Source organism: Sturnira hondurensis, unplaced genomic scaffold (assembly GCF_014824575.4).
Source record: "Sturnira hondurensis isolate 20B ecotype Veracruz unplaced genomic scaffold, ASM1482457v3 Scaffold0003090, whole genome shotgun sequence".
Taxonomy (NCBI): domain Eukaryota; kingdom Metazoa; phylum Chordata; class Mammalia; order Chiroptera; family Phyllostomidae; genus Sturnira; species Sturnira hondurensis.
The window spans coordinates 1,724,361-1,744,553 of NW_028075721.1; the positions used below are offsets into that span (position 1 = coordinate 1,724,361).

The following is a 20,193-nucleotide window of genomic DNA, read 5'->3' on the forward strand; positions in this document are numbered from 1 at the left end:
TGAGGGAGAACGCCTTGCTTGTCTTGGAGCCCAACTCCCTCTGCTACCCCACCCCCGTGCCAGAGCAGTCCGGTGAGTTTCACAAGGCCGAGGCAAAGCAAATGTCCACCTACTCGACCGCGCAAAGCGATAACTAGCCTCAGAATACCCCTCCCGTCCATACCCACTCCCAAGGCAAGGTCTCTTGATGGGCCTCGGACCCGGTCTACTCGGCCACCCAGGCTGTTCCCAGACTTCTCCAGAAACAAGCTGAATTGGCAGAAGCCAGGGTTACCCTTTAGGAAATAGGTCAGTGTAACCCAATTCCTGAGGGGACCCACGATGTCAGAAGGTCCAGGAATTGCAAGGTCATGAGAGCTAAGCCCTCCAAAAAGATCACATTGTTCCCTAACAGGCTTCCAACAACATCCGGATTGCCCAACCTTGTGCCCTCAGGCAAGAAGAAACAAACAACAGTTTACAAACACCTGTTTATTGCAGACATTTCAGGCACAGATACATGGAAAAAGCTGTATTGCAGATTTTATACAGGGTGGTTTTAAGAGGCAGCAGGCACCTACCTCTCTCTCCCACCCCCAACACACAGCAACCTAGATATCAGTCCCACTGAAATCTGCTCACTATGCTGTTCTATCAAACAGCATATCATCCAGGCCTGTACCCAGTACAGCCAGATAACCTCTGGGGGTCTGAGGAAGTCCTTGGCCTCCATCCATAGCTGAGGGAAAGGGGGGTACAGGTTAGGCATAGCTATGGTGCCCTCACCAATCCTAAAATCCCTAACAGGGCACCAGCTGAAGTCCTGGGTTTGGTTTTAGCCTGTGGTTGCTACCTTGCCACCAGCTTTACACCACCAGGTCTCAGAGCTAAAGGGCTAGATTTGCCATAGGCAAGGCCTCTATCCCCCAAAACTGAGGAGCATAAACTGTCCCAATTAGTTAAGACTTCCTGGGGTTTGAAGACAATGAGGTGTGTGGTTAGGAAGGGACTGGGAAACCTAACAATGATGCCTTGCTGAGGTCTAAGAGGTGAGAAATTGTAGAGCACAAATCCCTCAAACTCAGATTGCCTTCTTTCATAGCTCTTGATCAATACTTCAAACCACCAGGTCTGGATCTGTGGGTGTTGGAAGCTGGCTGTTCTGGGCACTTGCCTTTGAGCAAAGCTATCTATAAAGCAGGTGGTACAGGATCTGAACTACCCTCTTCTTGGCTTGGTATTTGTGGGGCACCCTGGGTGTTATCCTAACCCTTCTGGGGATAAAACAGGCCCCTCTCCCTCAAACTTTTCCTCAGAGGGCTTGGACCTGATGGGCCATTTTTGGCAAGGCCTCTCCATGTTCCGTGGGATTCTGGGTCATATGTCCTGTTACTAGGGCCCTGACCCTACCCAGTATAGAGGTCACAGGAGGTGTCAGCACTGACTACAGAGGATTCAGTGCAAGGGAAGCTTCAGGCCAGACTGCAGCTCTCCCTGTCTGCGGCTCATTTTCCCAAGACCTGGTGGGCTGGGGAGGGGAGCACTACGCGAGAAGTACTGGGCTTCTGAGAGAAGCTAGCTCAGAGTGCTGCTTGCTTCAGCAGTCTTCCCGCAATAGGCATTGCTGAGTTGGGGTAGAGGTGGAAGGGTGAGACATGAGAGAGCCAATTGGGCAAGGTAGTTATTGATGCCCAGCCAACTATTAAACTAATCAAAACAATTTAAACTGTTAAGAAAACTTTTGTGGTTTTATTGTATCATGAGGCATTGAAACATCTGAACAAATCAATGTCTGGGCGGTGAGGCAGCTGCTTTCTCCTTCACTTCTTTGGGTTACTAGAGCAACTTGAGCAACTTGTCAGTAGATTAAAAAAAAAAAAAAAAGACAACCTTTTGCATTACTTAAGTCTTTCCAAGGCATGCGCTGGTACAACACAAACTTCTCCTGTCAGATGTAACTAGTCTAGTGTCCAAACATCATGCACAAAACCTAGGCGGCGGCAGCGCACTGCGCCCACTCCCACCATGGCCCTGCTCATTTGTGTATGATATTTGGAGCATCTGGAGGAGTGTGAGTAGTATCAGGAGAGAGGGAGGAGGAAACAGCATGAGTGCCTGGCTGGGAGGAAGTCAGCCGAAGTTGTGCAGGGCAAGCCTGAACATGTCGTTGGTGCAAACCCAAGCATCGTTGATGTTCTTTAATAGGAACATCTGGTGGAACCCCATGATGGGGTCTTCATCGGCCTGTAAGGAGAGAAACATAATTCAGTGAGGGGCCCAGGGAACAGGAAGGGAGTTCAGTGGTAGGGTCACTGGGCAAAGAATGCTGACTTTGGGATCAGGTTTTGTTGTCTTGGACTCAAATCCCAGCACAGACAAGGGATACTTGTGAATGTGAATTGATTAATGTATGAAACACTACAATGGGCACACAGGAGACTACAAACAGCAGCTCATGCTGCTATATGCACTTAAACTGCAGAACAATTCACCGGTTAGATATAGCTAGAGAGCAGAGAACGTATCTTCCTCTAAGCCCATGCTTCTGGCCACAAGTAACCAATTTGAAAGAGTTCTCCTGCATGCTCATCTTGTAAAAACTAAACTCTTTTAATCCTTATCTGAAGGTATGTTTTTTTAAGTTGATTTTAGAGAGAGAGGGAGAAACATCGATATGAGAGAAACACTGATTGGTTGCCTCCCCTACACACTCTGATGGGGACTGAGCCCGAAACCTAGGTTGCTCCACAGTGGCAACCTTCCCCTGACAAGGAATCAAACCCACAACCTTTTGGTATATGGGACAGCACTTCAAGTAACTGAGCCACCCAGCCAGGGCAAAAACCAAACACTCTTTGTGTATGATTATGCCAGTTAATCCAATCAAGACAAGCAATTGCTAAATGCGGAGTGTGGCCAAACATGTGAGAAATGGCTCAAAACCCAGTTCACACTGAGATCACAGCTCTGCAGGGGAAATACACAAGTATTGTCACCTTGTCATCAGGTGATCCACTGAAAACAGAAAAGAAAGAGACCTCCAGTCCAGTCAAACCACAGACCAGGATGGGGTAGGAGGTGTCTCTAATAACACCGGTTTTTCTGGGAATTATTATCAGTAAGGAAGCAAACCAGTTTTTTGAGGACTCCGAGTTGGGACAGAAACAGAAGAACCTGAAGCCATGTGGGAAAGGGCACTGCTTACTGAGCCCAGCCTGGTAAAGTGGGCACTGAGCCCCATGGAGAGACCTCCTCATTCCCAAGGGCCTATGTGAGTATAGCCTCCAAGCAAGGCATTGTGCACAGGCAGGAGACACTGACAGCGAAGTCCAGGCCACAAGTAAGGTCTCTCTGAGTCTGATGCACAGCCTTGAGGGCTCCCTCAACCCCTGTATTAGACCAAGGAAGCCTTGCTTAGTGTAGGGAGAAGGCCTGCTAGTCTGAGACCCTCTACTGGGACACATCCCAGGAGGCTGGGACCTTGTCATGGAGCAGCCAATTGTTCTGCTTTGGGGAGGAGAGGCTTTCTGGAAACCAAAAATTTGGCTTCAATTTGCTGAAGCACAACAGATAGGAGTTCATGGGAGAATTCATGAAGGGGTGGGGACAGAGGTGCTGAGAGGTCACAAGAAGCCTTTGAAGATGACAGGTCTTGAGAAGGAGAAAGGGAAAATGTGGAGAGAAGCAGTTCTGGGAATTTGCTCCGCTCAGCAGCCAGCTCAGGGAGCGGCAGCACAGGCTTCAGGGGGGCATGTTCAGGGTCAATGCCTACAGAAGGCTCACCTGCACCTTCGGGTGGTATCATGGCCCAGTTGCCTGGCACCACAGCCTCATCTTGCTCCTATACCTTTTGTCCCTTTACCAAAAAGGATCTAAACCAGTGCTGATAGAACTTTCCTCAGTAATGGAAATGGTCTATGTCTGTGCTATCCAATAGGCAGCCACCAGTGACTGAGAACTTGAAAGAAATATGGCTAGTATAACTGAGGAACCACATTTTATTTCATTTTAATTAATGTAATTTAAAAATTACCACAGCTTTAAAAAGCTGGTTGCTTTTTTTTTTTTAAGTAAGCTTAGATAGGAAGGGACATTCTTTTATTTATTTATTTTTAAATATTTTATTTATTTATCTTTATCTTATCTCCTTCCCCTCGGAAGGGAAGGAGAGAGGAAGAGAAACATCGATGTATGATTGTTTCTCCTGCATCCCCTGCTGGGAACTGGCCCCTGCCGGGAACTGGCCCCTGCGGGAACTGGCCTGCAACCCGGGCATGTGCTCTGACTGGGAATCGAACCGAGATCATCTGGTTCGCAGGCCTGCGCTCAATCCACTGAGCTATACCAGCCAGGAGCTGGTTGCTATTATGTTGAACTACAGCTCTAGATAGTCTCTTGGGTGTCCCTGGATAAGCAGGTCACGTCACAGGGGTGGCAGGGGCACAGGGCTGCCCTCTGCCTGCCCACTTCTCCCTAGCAGCACTATTACCTTAAGCTGGCCCACAACCATGCTGATGATGCAGCTATCTGGCGTGGGCTGATGGTCCTGTGCCGTGATGCTGTGCTGGATTTTCTGGAACGGAAGGCTCTGCAAGAGAAAGAATGGGTGGTGGGCTGCAGCCAGCAGGGAAGGAGCTGCCTGCAGCCCTGCCCTGGCCCTTACTTACAGACAACTTCTCCACAATGGCAGCTTTCCCCTGGAATTGCTGTCCTTCCCACGTAAGGCATGATGCATCAATCTGAAAACCAAGAAACTTGGGGTCAGGGCCTCAGGGCACCAAAAGGATCTCTGAGGTCCTGAAAAGACCCCTAAAAAGAATCTTTCTTGAGGGAATAAGTCCATGCCTCAATTTTCCTGTCTGAAAGGAGGGAACTGAGATGGCTTCCAAGCTTTACAATACTAACAATTTCTTTAATTATAACCCACTATCCCAGAGCTCAGGCTCTGAAAAAATTAACATAATATAAACTTATTAAATAAATCCAATTCCCAGTTTTTATTCAAGAAGCCATACAGCCCCAGCTGGTGTGGCCAGTGAATTGAGTGGCAGCCTGTGAACTGAACCAAAAGGTCACCAGTTGGATCCCCAGTCAGGGCACATGCCTGGGTTCTGGGCCAGGTACCTAGCTGGGGGCATGAGAGAGGCAACTGATTGATGTTTCTCTTCCTCTTTCTCCCTCCCTTCCCCTCTATCTAAAAAACAAATAAATAAAATATTTTTAAAAAAGAAAAAAGTCATACAATGAGGAGGGGTTTTAAATAACACTGAAACATGATTATGGGCTTAACTGTACTCTCCCAAATTCACATGAAGTCCTGATCCTCCCACACTTCTCAATGTGACAGTATTTGGAGAGTGGACCTTTAAAAGAAGCGATCAGAGTCAAGTGTGAGCATTAGGCTGGCCCCCAGTCCAACAGGACTGGCACCCTATAAGAAGAACAGATGAGGACATAGACAAGCACGGAGGGGAGGACATGTGCAGGCACTGAATGGTGACAGCTATTTAAGAGCCAAGAAGAGACACCTCAGAAGAAACCAACCCTGCTGACACCTCAATCTCAGAACTGTAGCCTCCAGAACTGTGAGAAAGTAAATCTTTCTTTAAGGACAAAAAAGAAAGAAAAAAAAGTCATCTGACCTCTGATACGCACGAGCCCCAGGCTAGCCATATGTGGCCAAGGCTCGGCCAAAGCCATCCAACTGTGTGGCCAGTCGGCACCAGTCCCAAAGCAGTCAGAAACAGCTTGGGAACAGCCTATGTTCATCACTATCTATCCAGCCTAGGTGGAGTTCCACTGAGGCCCTTTCCATGGAGGATGCCATGGGGTCAAGGAGAGATGGAAGCTGACAAAGCCTCCCAAAGCAGCGGGCCAGCTTTGCCCCTCCCCTCCAAATCTTCCCTGCCACAGCCACCAGGGGCAGATCTCCAAAGTACCTCTGCTACTCACCAACTGTGACATTAAGCAAGTGACTTATTTTTTCTGAGTCTCAGTTTCCTGATATTCAAGGGAACATGAACTGGGGATTATGTAAAATGAGATACACAAAGTGTTCTTTTAGAACTTCACTAACTCTATTCTCTGGGTTAGGCCTGCTTTAATTGACATTAAGAAGCAACACAGCTCTGGCTGGTGTGGCTCAGTGGATTGAGAGCTGGCCTGCACACTAAAGGGTCACTGGTTCAATTCCCAGTCAGGGCACATTCCCGAGTGTGGGCTAGGTCCCCAGATGGGGGCATGCGAGAGGCAACCACACATTGATGTTTCTCTCCCCTCTCTTTCTTCCTCCTTTCCCCTGAAAATAAATAAATAAAATCTTTAAAAAAAAAAGGGCAACAAGGTGTTCTAACTGGTATGGCTCAGTGGATTGGGTGCTGGCCTGCAAACCAAAGGGTTGCCAGTTCAATTCCTGGGCACGGCACACGCCTGGGCTGAGGGCCAGGTTCCTGGTTGAAGGCACATGAAAGGAAACAAATCAGTGTCTCTCTCATACACCGATGTTTCTCTTCCTCTTTCTCCTTCCCTTCCCCTCTCTATAAAAATTAAATTGTTTAAAAAAAAAAGCAAAAGCGCAGCAGAAGCAACAAAGCAAAAATGCCGGGATCCCAGAATCAAATCAGTTCAAGTTTTAAAAATTCTCAATCTGCCCTGGCTGGACAGCTCAGCTGGTCAGAGCATCATCCGGATGCGCCAGGGTTGTGGGTTTAATCCCTGGTTAGGGTACATACAAGAAACAAAAACAAGCCCTGGCTGTGTGGTTCAGTGGACTGAGCACCAGCCTGCAAACCAAAAGAAAAACAAAACAAAATTCTTGATCTATGATAGTGATAATCAAATAGCACTTGTGCTGGATTTGGCCCTCTGCCTGCACGGAGGGGTTTCTCAAAGGCATACCAGCCTCTCTGGGCTAACCCTATTTGTTTCCCATGAGTAACAAGAGGCCTTTGGCCCCCCTAAAAGCTGGACCTGGGACCTCCAGGAGAGCGCAGCTTTGCACTGATGATGCGCATGAGCTGCCTGCAGAGGGCACCATGAGCCCTAGCCTCTGCCTGCTGCTTCCCAATCTAAAACGCTGGCATGTCCAGAACCCTGGATGGCCAGCCCAGAACACCCTGCCCAGGGTAACAGAATTCCTACTCTTGTGGAACATGACAGAAGGAAATATGTAAACCAGCTAGCAGGGCCAGACTTCAGGCCCCCTGTCCCATGGACAGCTCAGCAACCGAATTCAGTGAGGGCTGCCAAAACTTGTGAACTGGATGAAGTGGCCCAACACCAAACTAATCCCCTGGAGTCCCATTCTGGTCCTAGAGCTGCAGACTTACGTAAATTGCGCCTAGTTGGGTCCTGTCATTATCAAATAACTGGTAGTAATGTTGAATGAAGCTGGATCCAATCTGCTCCCAAATTGGCTTGTCTCCCATTCTGGAGCGTCACCCGGCCTCGTTGAGACCTGCAAGACCAGACAGGGAGGGGAGGCATTGGTACTGCGGGAGGAGGAGGTAGCCAGCTGCTTTCTCTTCACTGACCCCACTGCACTCCATGGTCTCCCTGAGCAGGAAGTCCTTTGCTGAGGTCTGTTCACATAGGGAACATGAAGAGGCCCAGACAATTGGTAGAAACCCCTCCCAACACAGACCAGTGCAGGAAGCCCAGAGGTGGACCAGACGCAGCCCCTCTTTTCAGGGGCTCTGGTTGACAAGACAGAGAGGTGCCAGGGTCATGGAGCATACATGATGGATACTGAAGGGGGACCCAGGACAAAGGAAGGTCAGGGCAGGTCTCTCAAAGCCCAATAATGAGGTGAACCTTTAAGGAGGAGCTATGCACTCTCCCCATAGCTTTTCATTCAATCTTCTCAGTGACCTGCAAGGCAGAAGGTGTTGCTATTCTTCCCACCCTGCAGGCCAGGAATTACTGGTGTCTGTGTGTGAAGTGTCTTCTACAATGGAGGAACCCCCGCCCCCCAAAACCAGAATTATCTTCTGGAGGGTGGGCCCCTTGTAGTATAGGCTTCCCCAGCAAGGTGAGTGCTATAGGAACCCATCCGTATCAGTGTACCAGCTGGCTTGTTGTGAGAGGCTGCATTTGGCTTCAGTGAAAGATTCTTTCCATGTGTTTGTCTCTTTTTAACGATGGGTGATTTATGAGCGCATCTGCCCACACTGTGGTGAGTGTTCAGCAGTTTTTCACCAAAACCTGTGTGACCCCTGTGCCCCACCCTCCCTAGTCACCCGATCTCGCTGTGAGCAGTATTTTTTGGTTTCCCCAGGTGAAAAAAAGTCTTCAAAGGGAAACAAAAAAACAGCAGATGCACTAAAAGGCATCAAAATCAATGAGTTCAAAAACTGTTGTGAGCAGTGGAAAAATTGGCTTGATAGGTGTATTGCATCAGTCAGTACTTTGAAGGTGACTGAAGTTTAAACATGTAAGACTACATACATGATTTTTTATAAATAAATTCCAGGGTTTTTTGTCCCCCCCCTCCACCCCCCATATTATACAGCCCTTGGGATCTTTGTCCTGCTGGGACCCAGCCCTCAGCGCCTCAACACTGCCCCAGCGCTTTCTTGGCAGGTAGAGGAAAACCCAGTGGAAGTCGGAGGAGATGGCTCCTCAAAGGCCCCATTTGCTACAAAAACAGCAAATGACAGCCACTTCCCTGCAGTCTTAAGGGGGCAGTTTACATTTTTAAGGCCAGTAATGCCTGGCCCTTTCTGGAGCATTTCTTCATTGATGGGGGTACCCCCACCTTTTTCAGGGACAGGGACAGGGTTCAGGGGACCACAAAATAATAGATGAGAGATGTGGGGAGGGAGCTACGAGGAGGAAACATTTCACCTCTCCACAGCCCCCATCCCTTAGCACCGCTTCTGCTGGGAGGGGCTGTCCCTCTCCAATTGCTGAGGGGAAGGGGAAGCCCCACTCTTGGCTTCAGGCACCACAGCCCTGTCCAAGGCTGCCAGACGAGGGAGTCGCTCTGCTGTTGGCAGGCCCCTTCCGCAGAGGGGAGTCCAAATCCTACTGCAGGATCCATGACAGACTCATGTGCTGCCCTGTAGCTGCCAGACTTTAGAGGGGCCTGGCCCCTCTCTCCTGACAATGGGACTCTGAAACAGCAGTGAGGAGGCGGGCTCGACCCTGGCAGACAGCCAGTAACAATGGTAAGAGGTGGTGCAAATCACTACCTTTCTTAAGGCCTTGGCCTCCTCCTCCTCCGTAAATTGGAGGTGGCTATGAAGCCTCACTAAGGGAACCTGGTCAAGCCCTCAGCTCAGTATGGCAAGTGCTAGTTCACTGCAGTCCCTGTGACTTCACCCAAGGCCAAGGAGCCAGTGGGGAGGGACAGTAGCGCATTCCCAATCCAGCCAATCTTCTACCCTGTGACTAATAACTCCAGCCAATGAGGGGCCAGGAAGCTTAGCCAGCTTTATTTTAGGTCTCCTAGGAGGTGGTGGCACTAAAAATAGCAGCTCAGTGCTGGGATGACTAAGAAATGTCCAGGAAAGTCTAAAATAAGCAGAGGAGAGACCATGGACTGGGCCACGCCTGTTACACAGGAACACAAGGTATGTCCCAGTTCACACTCTGCCAAGAAACAAATCAACAAATGGGAAAGGCACAGGACCAAGAGCCAGTCTCAGCTGTATTGTCTTGGTCACATTTCCAAGGGATACCCACACACAGACTTGGATTCCTTGAGGCAGGGCACAGCCCCACCTATCTCTTATCTTGCCCCTTCGACCCTGGTGTGCACTATGCTTAGGTCACTTGCTGCAACCCGACCCCACCGCATCTTACCCGCAAGATGCCTTGCGCCCAGCCCCTGAGAGCTCTGGGGCAGGGGGATAGTTGAAGGAATGGATGAGGGCCATATCTCCTTCTGCCCTGAGCAAGGTTGGGCAGCCCTCTGAGAAGGTCTTGGAGAAAGAGTGTGCTAATCGGAATAGCACAAGCAATTATCTGGGAAAAGGAAAAGAGATAAGGGCAGGAAACTGGGAAGCCAGTGCTGGAGGGTAAGAGGAACTAAGGTTAGAAGCTGATCCAAAGGCAAGGGCTCACTTGTGGTGGGTTGGTGAGGCAGAGGAAGTATGTGGGTGTGTTTTTCCCCCAATACTGTTCTAAATGATACGATAGCTTGCTAATACAAAAACTACTTGGCAGAAGTAGTGGTGGAGTGAAGAGGGTGGAGGGACAAAGGGAGAGAAGAACCCTTTGGTCTGGTGGGGCAGGGCAGGACAGGGTGAACTTTCCAGAGGAACTGGATAGCTCAGGGTCTCTCAGAAAGTGTGAGAAGGAACGCTCAAAACTAAGTGGATTGCCCTGGCTGGTGTGGCTCAGTGGGCTGAGTGTCACCCTGCAAACCAAAAGGTCGCTGATTGGGTTTCCAGTCAGGGCACGTGCCCAGATTGTGGGCCAGGTTCCCAGTTAGGGGCATGCAGGAAGCAACCAGTCAATTTTTCTTTCCCTCTCCTTCTCCCTCTCAAAAAAAAAAAAAAAAAGGCCTATGTGGATTGAGACCCTTGCTTTAAAAATGCCAAACAGGGATCCCAAAGCCAATATCAATGTCATTTAAAGTCTGCTTGACCTTGATTTATCTCCACGCAATGATTGTAACAGCCATATGATCAGATTCCACTGTCACCCCACTTAACAGGTGGGAAAACAGGTTCAGCAATGTGGGCTGTCTTGTTCCAAGTTCATCCAATAGATCAGTGCTGCCACTGGGTCCTCTGCTTGAGGCCTGTGCTTTCTTTCCACTACTTTTGCATCCCTGAGCTCTAAACCAGAGCTGGCCATGTCGCTCCCCTACAGCACCACCTTTGCCTTGGGGTTAAAAGCCAAACCCCACAGGTGGCCAGCCACACCTGTCCCTGCCTCTCCAGCCATTCTCTCCTACCTCAATCTAACTCCACACCAGAACTAACCAAGCGCTTGCACACCTGGAAAGAAACAAAACACCAAGGCGCAGAGGTGGCCTCCCAGCAGATTGGGGACTGACCTTCATGATGGCTTCTCCTAGAGCTCTTGCAAGAGGGCCACAGACCACGCCTTTTCCTGCTTCACCCCAGAAGCCCGCAGGCTGACTGAAGCCAGGCTCCTTGAGGAGCCCAAATGACCTTGATGGCCTCTCAACCACTAAGCATCAGCCTCCTCTGACCCTTAGGTCTGTGGGTTCGAAGACCCTCTAAGAGTGTCAAAAACAGTGGCCCTCTCCCAATAAACTCGCACAGTGGCAGGATGCCCCAGCCTTGTGAATAATTTCAGGTTGTTTACACTTCCTGAGGTTCAGCCATAGACCCCAGAGTAAAACCGCTGGCCCAGAAGATGCCTTTTGGCAACAGAAAAACTTCATTTTTATCCTGAAATTCAGGGTGTTTCCAGTGACAAAACTTGAAATAGCAATGTCCAGCTGATAACATCTCATTTTCACTAATGCGTATTAGGTAGAAAAATGTGCTAAGGGCTTGCATGCATTTGTCCCTGACTCCCTGCAAAATGAGGCTCAGCGACATTAGCTAACTTGAACTTACTCAAGGCCACTAACCTAATAGATGGTGGAACTGGGTGGAACCAGCAGACTCCACAGCCAAGACCCCCCGCAACAACTGAAGATAAAAATGAACAGAAACAAAAAAGAGAGAGAGAAAAGCACACAGAAAAGCACAAAGAGCTGGAGCCCTGTTCTCTTGGCTCCTTGGCTTTCTCAGACAGTGAGGACAGGCCTGAACCAGGACTTCTGCCTCCTAAGAAGACTCCAGGCAGATTTCCACACTCAACAATAGGCGTTTTCATGGGAGATGACCTCACCTTTCCCCCAAACCTTCAAACTCACAACTCTATTCTACTATCTCAGCAAAGCAAAGAGATCTTGGCCTAGCGAACCTGGACAGGGACTGGGGCAGGAGAGGTAAGAGGATGTCACTAACTCCAGACTGGTACACAGAAAGATGCTCACATGTTTAGGGACCCATCACTGAGGCCACTGGATTGTCAGCAGATGTGTTTGAGCTCTTAGTGGGGTCCTGGAAATTGAGACCAACGGTGGCCATTATAGCCTCACATCTACTTTCTGCCATGCCCTGAACAGCCCTGAAGCCTACAGGCTGGGAAGAACTCCAACAGGTGGGACTGACAGCCAGCCTTGACTTAAACCTCCAGGGCCCAGGCATGTATTACAGGGAAAAAAGCGAAAGGCAGTGTACTGCCACCAGACGGAACTGCAGGGTGCCTCTTCCTCAGGAACACACTGCCCCTCTGACTTCCCAGTGACCCTCCAGTGACTTTCCTTCCCATTCCACACAGATGAAGTCTGAACCACTTACCCTGACTTCGAGGCCTTGAGGGACCTGCCCTTCGGGCTGCCCAGCCTTGCCTCCTGCCGCCAACCCTCCAACCCCTTCCTCTCCCGACACTGTGCATTTTCTTGTTCCAGACCATGCTAGGCCTGTTCTCACCCTAGGGCTCTGCAACCGTCGATCCTTCTGCCTGCCCACTCCTACTCTCCCTAAATCTCCATGTGCCTGGCTCCCTGTACCCTGTGTGTCAGCTCATGTTACCTCTCCACAGATACCTTCCCTGACCACCCAGTCTAAAATAGCTGCCCAAGTAATTATTTCACCATCATGTATTATTTTCTTTCTTTCTTTTCAAATCTTCATCCAAGGGTATGCTTATTAATTTTAGAAAGAGAGGCAAGAAGGGAAGACAAGGGGAGGACAGAGAAAGATCAATCAGTCGCCTCCTGTACACTCCAACTGGGATCAAACCTGCAACCTAGGTATGCACCCTGACCCGGCAATCAAACTGGCAACCTTTTGGCATACAGGATGATACTCCAATTGAGACATCCAGCCAGGGCATCATGCATTTTCTTAGAATTTGTCACTGCATGAGACTGTCACTCTTACAGGGTAGGGGGAAAGCAGACTTACAGTTGTTTGTACAGAAAATAATACAAAAATAAACTGTTTTGTATACTCATAACTGTAAACCTACTTTTGCCCAGCACTGTTTGTGGCCTGTCTCTCTGACCAGGGCATCCCTGCTCCCATGGTGCCTGGCTTGGCTCTCAGTAACCGTTTAAGTCCAGGAATGCGCAGGGCCGAGGCCTGACCTTCTTCTCTGGAGGACTAGTAGTTCTGGGCAAACCCAGCTCAATTTAAGTGGCCAAGTGACCCACTTCCCTTCCACCTACGTCTTCTGTCCAAGTTGTCAGGAAACAACCGTCTGTGGTCCACCCAACAGTCTGTCTGTCTGTGGCATGTAGCAAGTGGGGCTTGGCACCAACCCCCTCTTCTCCCTCCCAAGGTCTTGGTCAGTCACCTGAGGGACACCTGTGGCTGAACAGCAGGCACACAACTCCACACTCAAAGGCCTGACCTCTACCCTGCTCCTCCTCTTCTCCTTCATGGTATCTCCTCACCAGTAATTGTGGGGACATTAGGGACAGTCAGCTGAGGGTATAAAGGGACTCAGCAGGAGTCCCTTACAGGAGTCCCTCAGAAGGACTCAGCTGTAAGGAGTCACTGTCAGGTCCTGGGTGAACCTGGAGAGGTAGAAAGAAGCCTCGACCTAGGAGCAACTGCCTTGTCACCATTCCTCTGCCTGAAGTCTTAGAGAGAAATCAGCCAAGGTCTGATGCCTAAACAGCTGGCCAGGACAGAACCCTTTCTGGGGCAGACCCCCAAGGCTGAGGTGCTTCCAGGACCCTGATGACCTTTCCCACTTCAGCCTAGGGTACCTCCATGGCCTTTCCCACTTCTGCCTAGGGAGGGCTCCCTGGGGCTGCCCTGGCTGGCCCAGAAGCTAAATTCTGAGACCCACATTCTTGTCTCTGCTCTGTACTCGGTCCCCGAGTAGCCTCCCTTTCCCAGGTGGCTCAGATATCTCTGGGGCCCAGCCAGCTCCCATCTATGAACCTGCTGGTTAGATACACATAGACTTGGCTCCTCCAATGTGGTCTGAAGCCCTGAAGTGACCATCCCTTCCTCTGCTGCCACCACCATGCCTGGCCAATACCACTGTGACACTGTGACTGAGACAAGCAGAGTAATAAAGGGATGGACATGGAGTTCCCGGAGTGTTGTAGGGAATGCCTCCTGTTAGCCAAATAGTTGTGTTCCTTTCCTTTCTCTTAAAACTTATTTATTTTTTAGAGGGAAGGGAAGGGAGGAAGAAAGAGAAGGAGAGAAACAACCATTGGCTGCCTCCCACACGCTCCCAACCAGGGACCTGGGCCACAACCCAGGCATGTGCCCAGACTGGGAATAGAATTGATGACCTTTCAGTTTGCAGGTCAGTGCTCAACCCACTGAGCCACTCCAGCCAGGGGCAGTTGTGTGTGTTTCACTGTCTGAGTCCCACAACCCTATAGAGTAGGTGTGCTTAGTATCACTTTGTGGATAAGGAAACCAAGAGGTTAAGAAAAAATTCAGTGCTATACAAGGCCACTGGCCTAACCAGCATTAAAATGTCCACAAAATTGGCTTGGACTGGAACAGCTGAGAGCCAACTTCAAAGAGCAAGAAGCATACAGGTGGCAAGATGAGGTGGTGAAGGATGGAGCCCATACCCTTTCTTCTCTGAAATAAGCTCCACAACAAATAAGCTCAGGACACAAAACTCCTGAGTACATGCTTAGCTGGTCAGTTTTATACTATTTGCATCCCCTTGAGCCTGAATCTGCCTCTGCAAGTAGAACTGATGTCTCTACACACACTTCTGGGGGGAGCAGTTTCTGCCCAGAGGCTCTGATGGCCTATCTGAGGCTTTAAGGAAGAAACATCCCAAAATTCCCCATTTACTGAAGCAAACAGCCCTCAATTCCCCAGCACCTTAGAGACAGCCCTCTCCTCAGGGGGTTTCTCTCCAGCCTGAGCTTAGGGAGCTGGTACAGAGCAGGGACCAGCAACAAATGAGTAAGGCCCAGGGCAGTCACAGCAAGACCCCCAACAGTCAGTGATGGAAGCCCTAGGGCCAGCAGGCCTGGACACCCGTAGGCCTCTTATGTCCCTCTTCCCTGGCCACTAAGACACTTCCCTAGTCACAGCCAGACCTGAACAAAGGGTTCTTTCCAGGAAGACACATTCCAGCTGACAGGATGAGAATAGGGAAGGCATCAGGGTGCTGACCAGAGTACCACACAGGCCTGGACACGCTGCTCACTTCCCTCAGGGAGGGAGTTGTGAGTTCCTGCCACGATGGTCAGAGCAAGAGAATCACTGAATCTCAATACTGGGGAAGGGGTAGCCCACACAAAATCAATGTGAAACACACAAACATCCTCAATGCCCCACCAGAAGAAAAGTAACAAGAAAAAAAAAAAAAAGCCCATGAGGAGATTCAGCTAAACCCCAGCCTGCAGAATACAGAAATTCTGCCCACCTTTCATTTGTCTGTCCTGCAGGAAACTTGTCAGATGCACCCCTCTCCCTAAAAGGACTATTCCCTTTCACCCTGGGGAAGGTGGCTCTCTGTTTCACTCTGGGAAGATATCCTACAGGTACCACTCCAGGAGCACTGGGCAATACAGTGCTCTCTGGCTCAGTGGACTGTCAGCCTGCTAACTGAAAGGTCACCAGTTCCACTCCCGGTCAGGGCATACACCTGGGTTGCGGGCCAGGTCCCCACTTGGGGGTGTGTGAGAGGCTCTTTAGTAATAGCATAATCAGTAAAATATAATTTAAAAAAAGGAAAATGAACAATCCTAGAGACTTTTAGGATACCATCAGAATACCAACATACACATGTAGGGAGTCCCAGATGGAGAGGATCGAGACAATAAGATAGAAAGAGTAATTAAGGAAATAGCCAAAATCTCCTCAAATTTATTGATCTACATACCAGAAAAGCTCAAAGAACTCCAACAGGATAAAGTCAAAGAGACTGACAATGAGACACCAAAGGGTCAAACTACCAAAAGACAGAGGGAATCTCAATTAAAAGAAAAAAGAAAAAAAGTGACCTGAGAAGGTCTCAGTTAAAGGGGCAGAAGCCACAAACTCAGTCTCCAGGCAGGGAATAATAGGAAGGCCATAGACCACAAAATGCTGGTGAGATTCCCAGGCTCTGGGAGAATACCCAGCAGAGATCTCTGAAGGATGGAGAAAGAGCAGGCTACAGAAGACAGCAGCTAGATCTGCCAGCCATAGCAATTTTAGGTAATGACAGCCTCCCTCAAGGGGCCCCAGACCTTCCTGGGCCCACCATCTGGAGGTGCACCTTGCTCTGCGTACAGAAGAGGAGAGTAGGCTCGCCCATAGCTTTTCCTCTTTGGTGCTCTCATCGTTCAGAAGTCCCCTCTTCTGCATAGAGCCAAGAGTCGCTGTAGGTCCTTTCAACTTAGCTATAGCACACAGCAGCAACTTTACCTGTTTCCCCTACCACTATGACCTCCTTTCCCCAGCACCAGGACTGGATAGGATTCATTTTTTACTTCCAGCCTCAGCCCAGAGCCTGACACACAGAAATGGCCAAAAGAATGGTTGCTGAATAAAACATCACTGGTGAGAAAGGAGGAAAAAAATTATTTCAAAGAATACACTAATGCCTCAGTAGGGAATCCTAGAACTTTTTGATATAAGGTGTCTTCTAGTTCTAAGACTTGAGAATTCTCCATCTCTCTTTTTTTTTAAATAGATTCTTTTTTTAAAAAGATTTTATTTATTTATTTATGTATCTTTAGAAGGGAAGGAGAGAGGGAGAGAAACATCAATGTATGGTTGCCTTTCGTGCATCCCCTGCTGGGAACTGGCTGCAGGGAACTGGCCTACAACCCAGACATGTGCCCTGACTGGGAATTGAACCTCGATCTTCTGGTTCGCAGGCCTCTGCTCAATCCACTGAGCTACACCAGCCAGGGTCCATCTCTTAAATCATTCATCCCATCCCAACCTACCAACTATAAGGCCAACAGAATAAAGTTAGTCATGGCTCAGAGTGGAGAGGCGGGCTCCAGGTCACTAAAGAACCTAGTTTTAGCACTGGCTGGTGTAGCTCAGTGGATTGAGCACGGCCCTGTGAAGCAGGGGGTAGCCAGTTCGATTCCCGGTCAGGGCACATGCCTGGGTTGGGGGCCAGGTCCCCAGTAGGGGACATGTGAGGGGCAACCACACATTCATGTTTCTCTCCCACCCTTCCCCTCTCTCTAAAAATAAATAAATATATATTTTTTTAAAAAAGAACCTAGTTTTGAGTTGGTTGAGAATCCAGTCATCCCCACACCCTGCCCCCACACTTATGTAGCCACATCCCAACTGCCCTGTGCCAAGGCCCACTTTCCAAGTCAGCCTGACAAGAATAGAAGGTGCAGAATGGTTCTGGAGAACCTCATGGTTCTTCTCTTATCTCTGAAACCCATATGGCTTGCCAAGTTCCAGAAAGATCAAGGACTTCTGGGGGACCCAGATGCCTAGCAATGCCTCGCTGACTCCAGACACAGAAGTTACAGGACTGGAATGAAGAGGGAGGGAATGGAATTTCTCCTATTCCTGTGTAACCTTGGAGAAGGAACAGTATCTTTCTGACCTTGCAGAAAACCCTAGTGATCAAGCCACCCAGGGCCTTGGAATGTGCAAAACTAATCCACAGCTTTAAGCCTAGCTCACCTGAAATCTGTGTCCTAGAAAGAACTAATCCAGATGATCCAGACAGGGTCATGAAACTGGTTTTAGTGTTAACAGACTCCACCACACTGATCCTGTATGCATTCTGTGAGGAGTCCCTCCTTGTTGCCTACCTCCACTGGCAAATCAGGCCTGCTGAATAAATCTGACTTCTATGTGCTCATGTGCTGGGATGTGGACTAGGAGGGCTGAGTTCAGAAAGAACCCTAACCTCCCTAACCAGGGAGAATGATTAGGTAGGCAGAGCAATTCAACTGCAGGAAAACTTCCAATGCTAAAACCCAATGATCGGGGTGGAGATTGCTGGGGAAGGCGGGTGGGGGGCGGGGGGGAGGCAGGCATATAATGACTAAATGGTAATGGGAAAAATATATAATAAAGATTATATATCTTTTTTAAAAAGATAGTACCAATGACCAGTAAAGATACACAAGCAGGGGGAAAGGAAGTGGTAATCCAGAGGTGAAGACTTTCTGCACCATGGGCCTAACTCAACTCTTTTAAGAGACTTGCTTGCTATTGAAGCCAGGTCTGCAGAAACTGAGCTGTTTTTATATTCCCTACAACAGCTGTGGCTCAGAAGCCATACTGGCTCAGAGGAATCAAGGCTTGACAAGCTGTTTCTCCCAAAAATCCCATGGAATTCTCTGGCCTGGTCCCTTATATCATCACCCAATCAAACATACTTTAGAAAACCTGTCAGATGACTACTCTATGGCTAGACACGCCATTTCTCCCAAAATTCAATGGGGTCACTGGAGTCATTATTAAGAGCAATTTCCCAGGGCCCACCCAACTTACTACCTGTTCACAGACTACTCAACTGTAGGGAAATGAACAAGCAAGTGAGGGAAGCCAGACTTTCTGCAGCTTTCCCCTCTAATTCTGCTACCTGGGCTTCAGAAGGCCCCAGAGAGTCTGAATCGTAGTACCACAGCCCAAATGTGCTTGACCGCAAATGTTGTTCCCAGCTCAGCCTCATGTTTGGCATTGGATTCAAGGATCTCAGGACTGGATCACCACCTTATCACCACCATTCTTATGGAATCACCCTTCTCTTTGGGAGGAGGATAGATGACTCTGGGAGGGGCAAATACGAGGATTAAGCTGTGCTGGGGTGGTCTAACACTGTGTTGCCAGCTCAGACGTCCAACCTCACCTCCTTGGCTTCCTTCCTCCACTAACAGGGCGGGGGCCAACCCACCTCAGCTGGGGCCAGGCTCGTCACTAAGAGGCAGAAGGGCGGAGACTGAGCCATCCAGCCTGGAGCTGCCTCATCACATCAGGCCAGATCCTGCAAGGCTGGTCGGGGGTAAAAATCCCATGTGGAACCCCCTCCCCTCCATGCAGGAGAACTTACACATGAGTCCCACAGAGTTGGGAGAGGAGAAAATAGGCTTCCTTCACTCCCAGCGGGCAGACAACACAGGAACGTTCACCTATATCCTGGCCAGCCTATGGTAGGGAACCGGGTAAGAGCCCTAACCCCGGGCTGAAGTAGGCAGGCGCCCTTACCCCATGCTGATTCCGGAGTGAGCCGGGCCCCCCCCGGATCCTTCGCAGGTAGGTAGCAGAACGTAAGGTTGGGGTCGACCCCACTGGCCTGCCTGCAGAGCTGGCGGGACTCAGGCGGGACTCTGGCCGGGTTAGGCCAGACTGGGCGGGGACCGGAGAGCCCCATCCGAATGATCTGGACAAGAGAAAAAGGCCGATCCTAGCGCAGTCCAATGCACCCACTATGTGCACGATACGGCCGGGAGAGACGCCTGGATGTCTCTCTGCTTCCCCCAGCCACCGCCTCAAGAGAACCGGCGGGAGGCGGAGCCGCGCGCGACACATGGCCCTGGCCCCGCGCGGCTTAGGGCCGCCGGCGGGGGGAGGGGAGGGGCCGCCCAGGGACTCGCAGAGGAGGCTCCAGGCGGCCGGGAGAGCGGCTCCTGCGTCCCAGCCCCCGCCTCGGTGCTCTACACCCGACACTCACCCGAGGGGCTGGCACGATGGCGGCAGCAGCGGCGGCAACCCAGCGCGGTCTGCGACCGACTGTCCCTTTCCCCCTGCCTTCCCTCGCCACCCCACTGCACTCTGGGAAACGCAGTCCCCCCGCGCTCCTTCCTGGCATAGGTCCTCCGGGAGAAAACTACAATTCCCAGCGTGCTGCGCGCTGAGGCCCAGACACTGTCCGCGGGGCGGGAGGTGAGGCTAAACTAGGGAGGGAGGCTACCGGCGCGAGCCCCTGAGAATTGTGGTCTAGCGGAAGCCTCTGGAACGCCCGAGGTTGGCGCCAGGCGAGGGTCAGGGCTCTGTTGTCGCTAGGTCTCAGCTGGGCCGGCCCCACCCAGCCTGCGCAGCCTTCTGGGGTTGGCCCCGCCTCCGTGGGATCCTAGCCTGGCTGGCCCCAAGCTGGCCCAGCCGCCCCTCCTAGGGCCCCTGGAGTGTTTCCGCTCGCGAACCCCCTCTCTTTGATGCTTGGGCCGCCCCTTCGGCTCTTTCCGAGAGGTGCTCAAGACCAGCTCGGGGCTCCTGCTGTCCCAACGTTCTTAAGCCCTGCACACCGCCATTCTGGCCCAAAGTGGATTTCAAGCGA

At 50.3% G+C, this 20,193-nt stretch overlaps 1 protein-coding gene across 2 annotated transcripts; it reads right to left on the minus strand.

The window, feature by feature from the left end:
• Positions 1-456: 456 nt before the first annotated feature.
• On the minus strand, positions 457-19,697 carry NUTF2 (nuclear transport factor 2). Of its 2 annotated transcripts, none has more exons than XM_037041467.1 (5): positions 19,591-19,697; positions 7,308-7,435; positions 4,647-4,718; positions 4,469-4,567; positions 457-2,223 (listed from the first exon to the last, which is right to left on the minus strand). In XM_037041467.1, the coding sequence occupies exons 2-5, from the start codon at positions 7,404-7,406 to the stop codon at positions 2,110-2,112; spliced, it is 384 nt and encodes a 127-aa protein (XP_036897362.1). In that variant the 5' UTR covers positions 7,407-7,435; positions 19,591-19,697; the 3' UTR covers positions 457-2,109. The 2 variants fall into 2 exon arrangements, with proteins under 2 accessions (XP_036897362.1, XP_036897363.1); XM_037041468.1 differs by lacking the exon at positions 19,591-19,697 and adding an exon at positions 19,125-19,405.
• Positions 19,698-20,193: the final 496 nt, after the last annotated feature.

Excerpts from the sequence above, each read along its gene's own strand:
- NUTF2 (XM_037041467.1), bottom strand. The coding sequence starts at position 7,406 with ATGGGAGACAAGCCAATTTGGGAGCAGATTGGATCCAGCTTCATTCAA. Across the intron at positions 4,719-7,307 it reads CCCAACTAGGCGCAATTTAC|ATTGATGCATCATGCCTTAC; the intron begins GTAAGTCTGCAG and ends CTTGGTTTTCAG. Across the intron at positions 2,224-4,468 it reads TGGTTGTGGGCCAGCTTAAG|GCCGATGAAGACCCCATCAT; the intron begins GTAATAGTGCTG and ends CTCTCCTTACAG.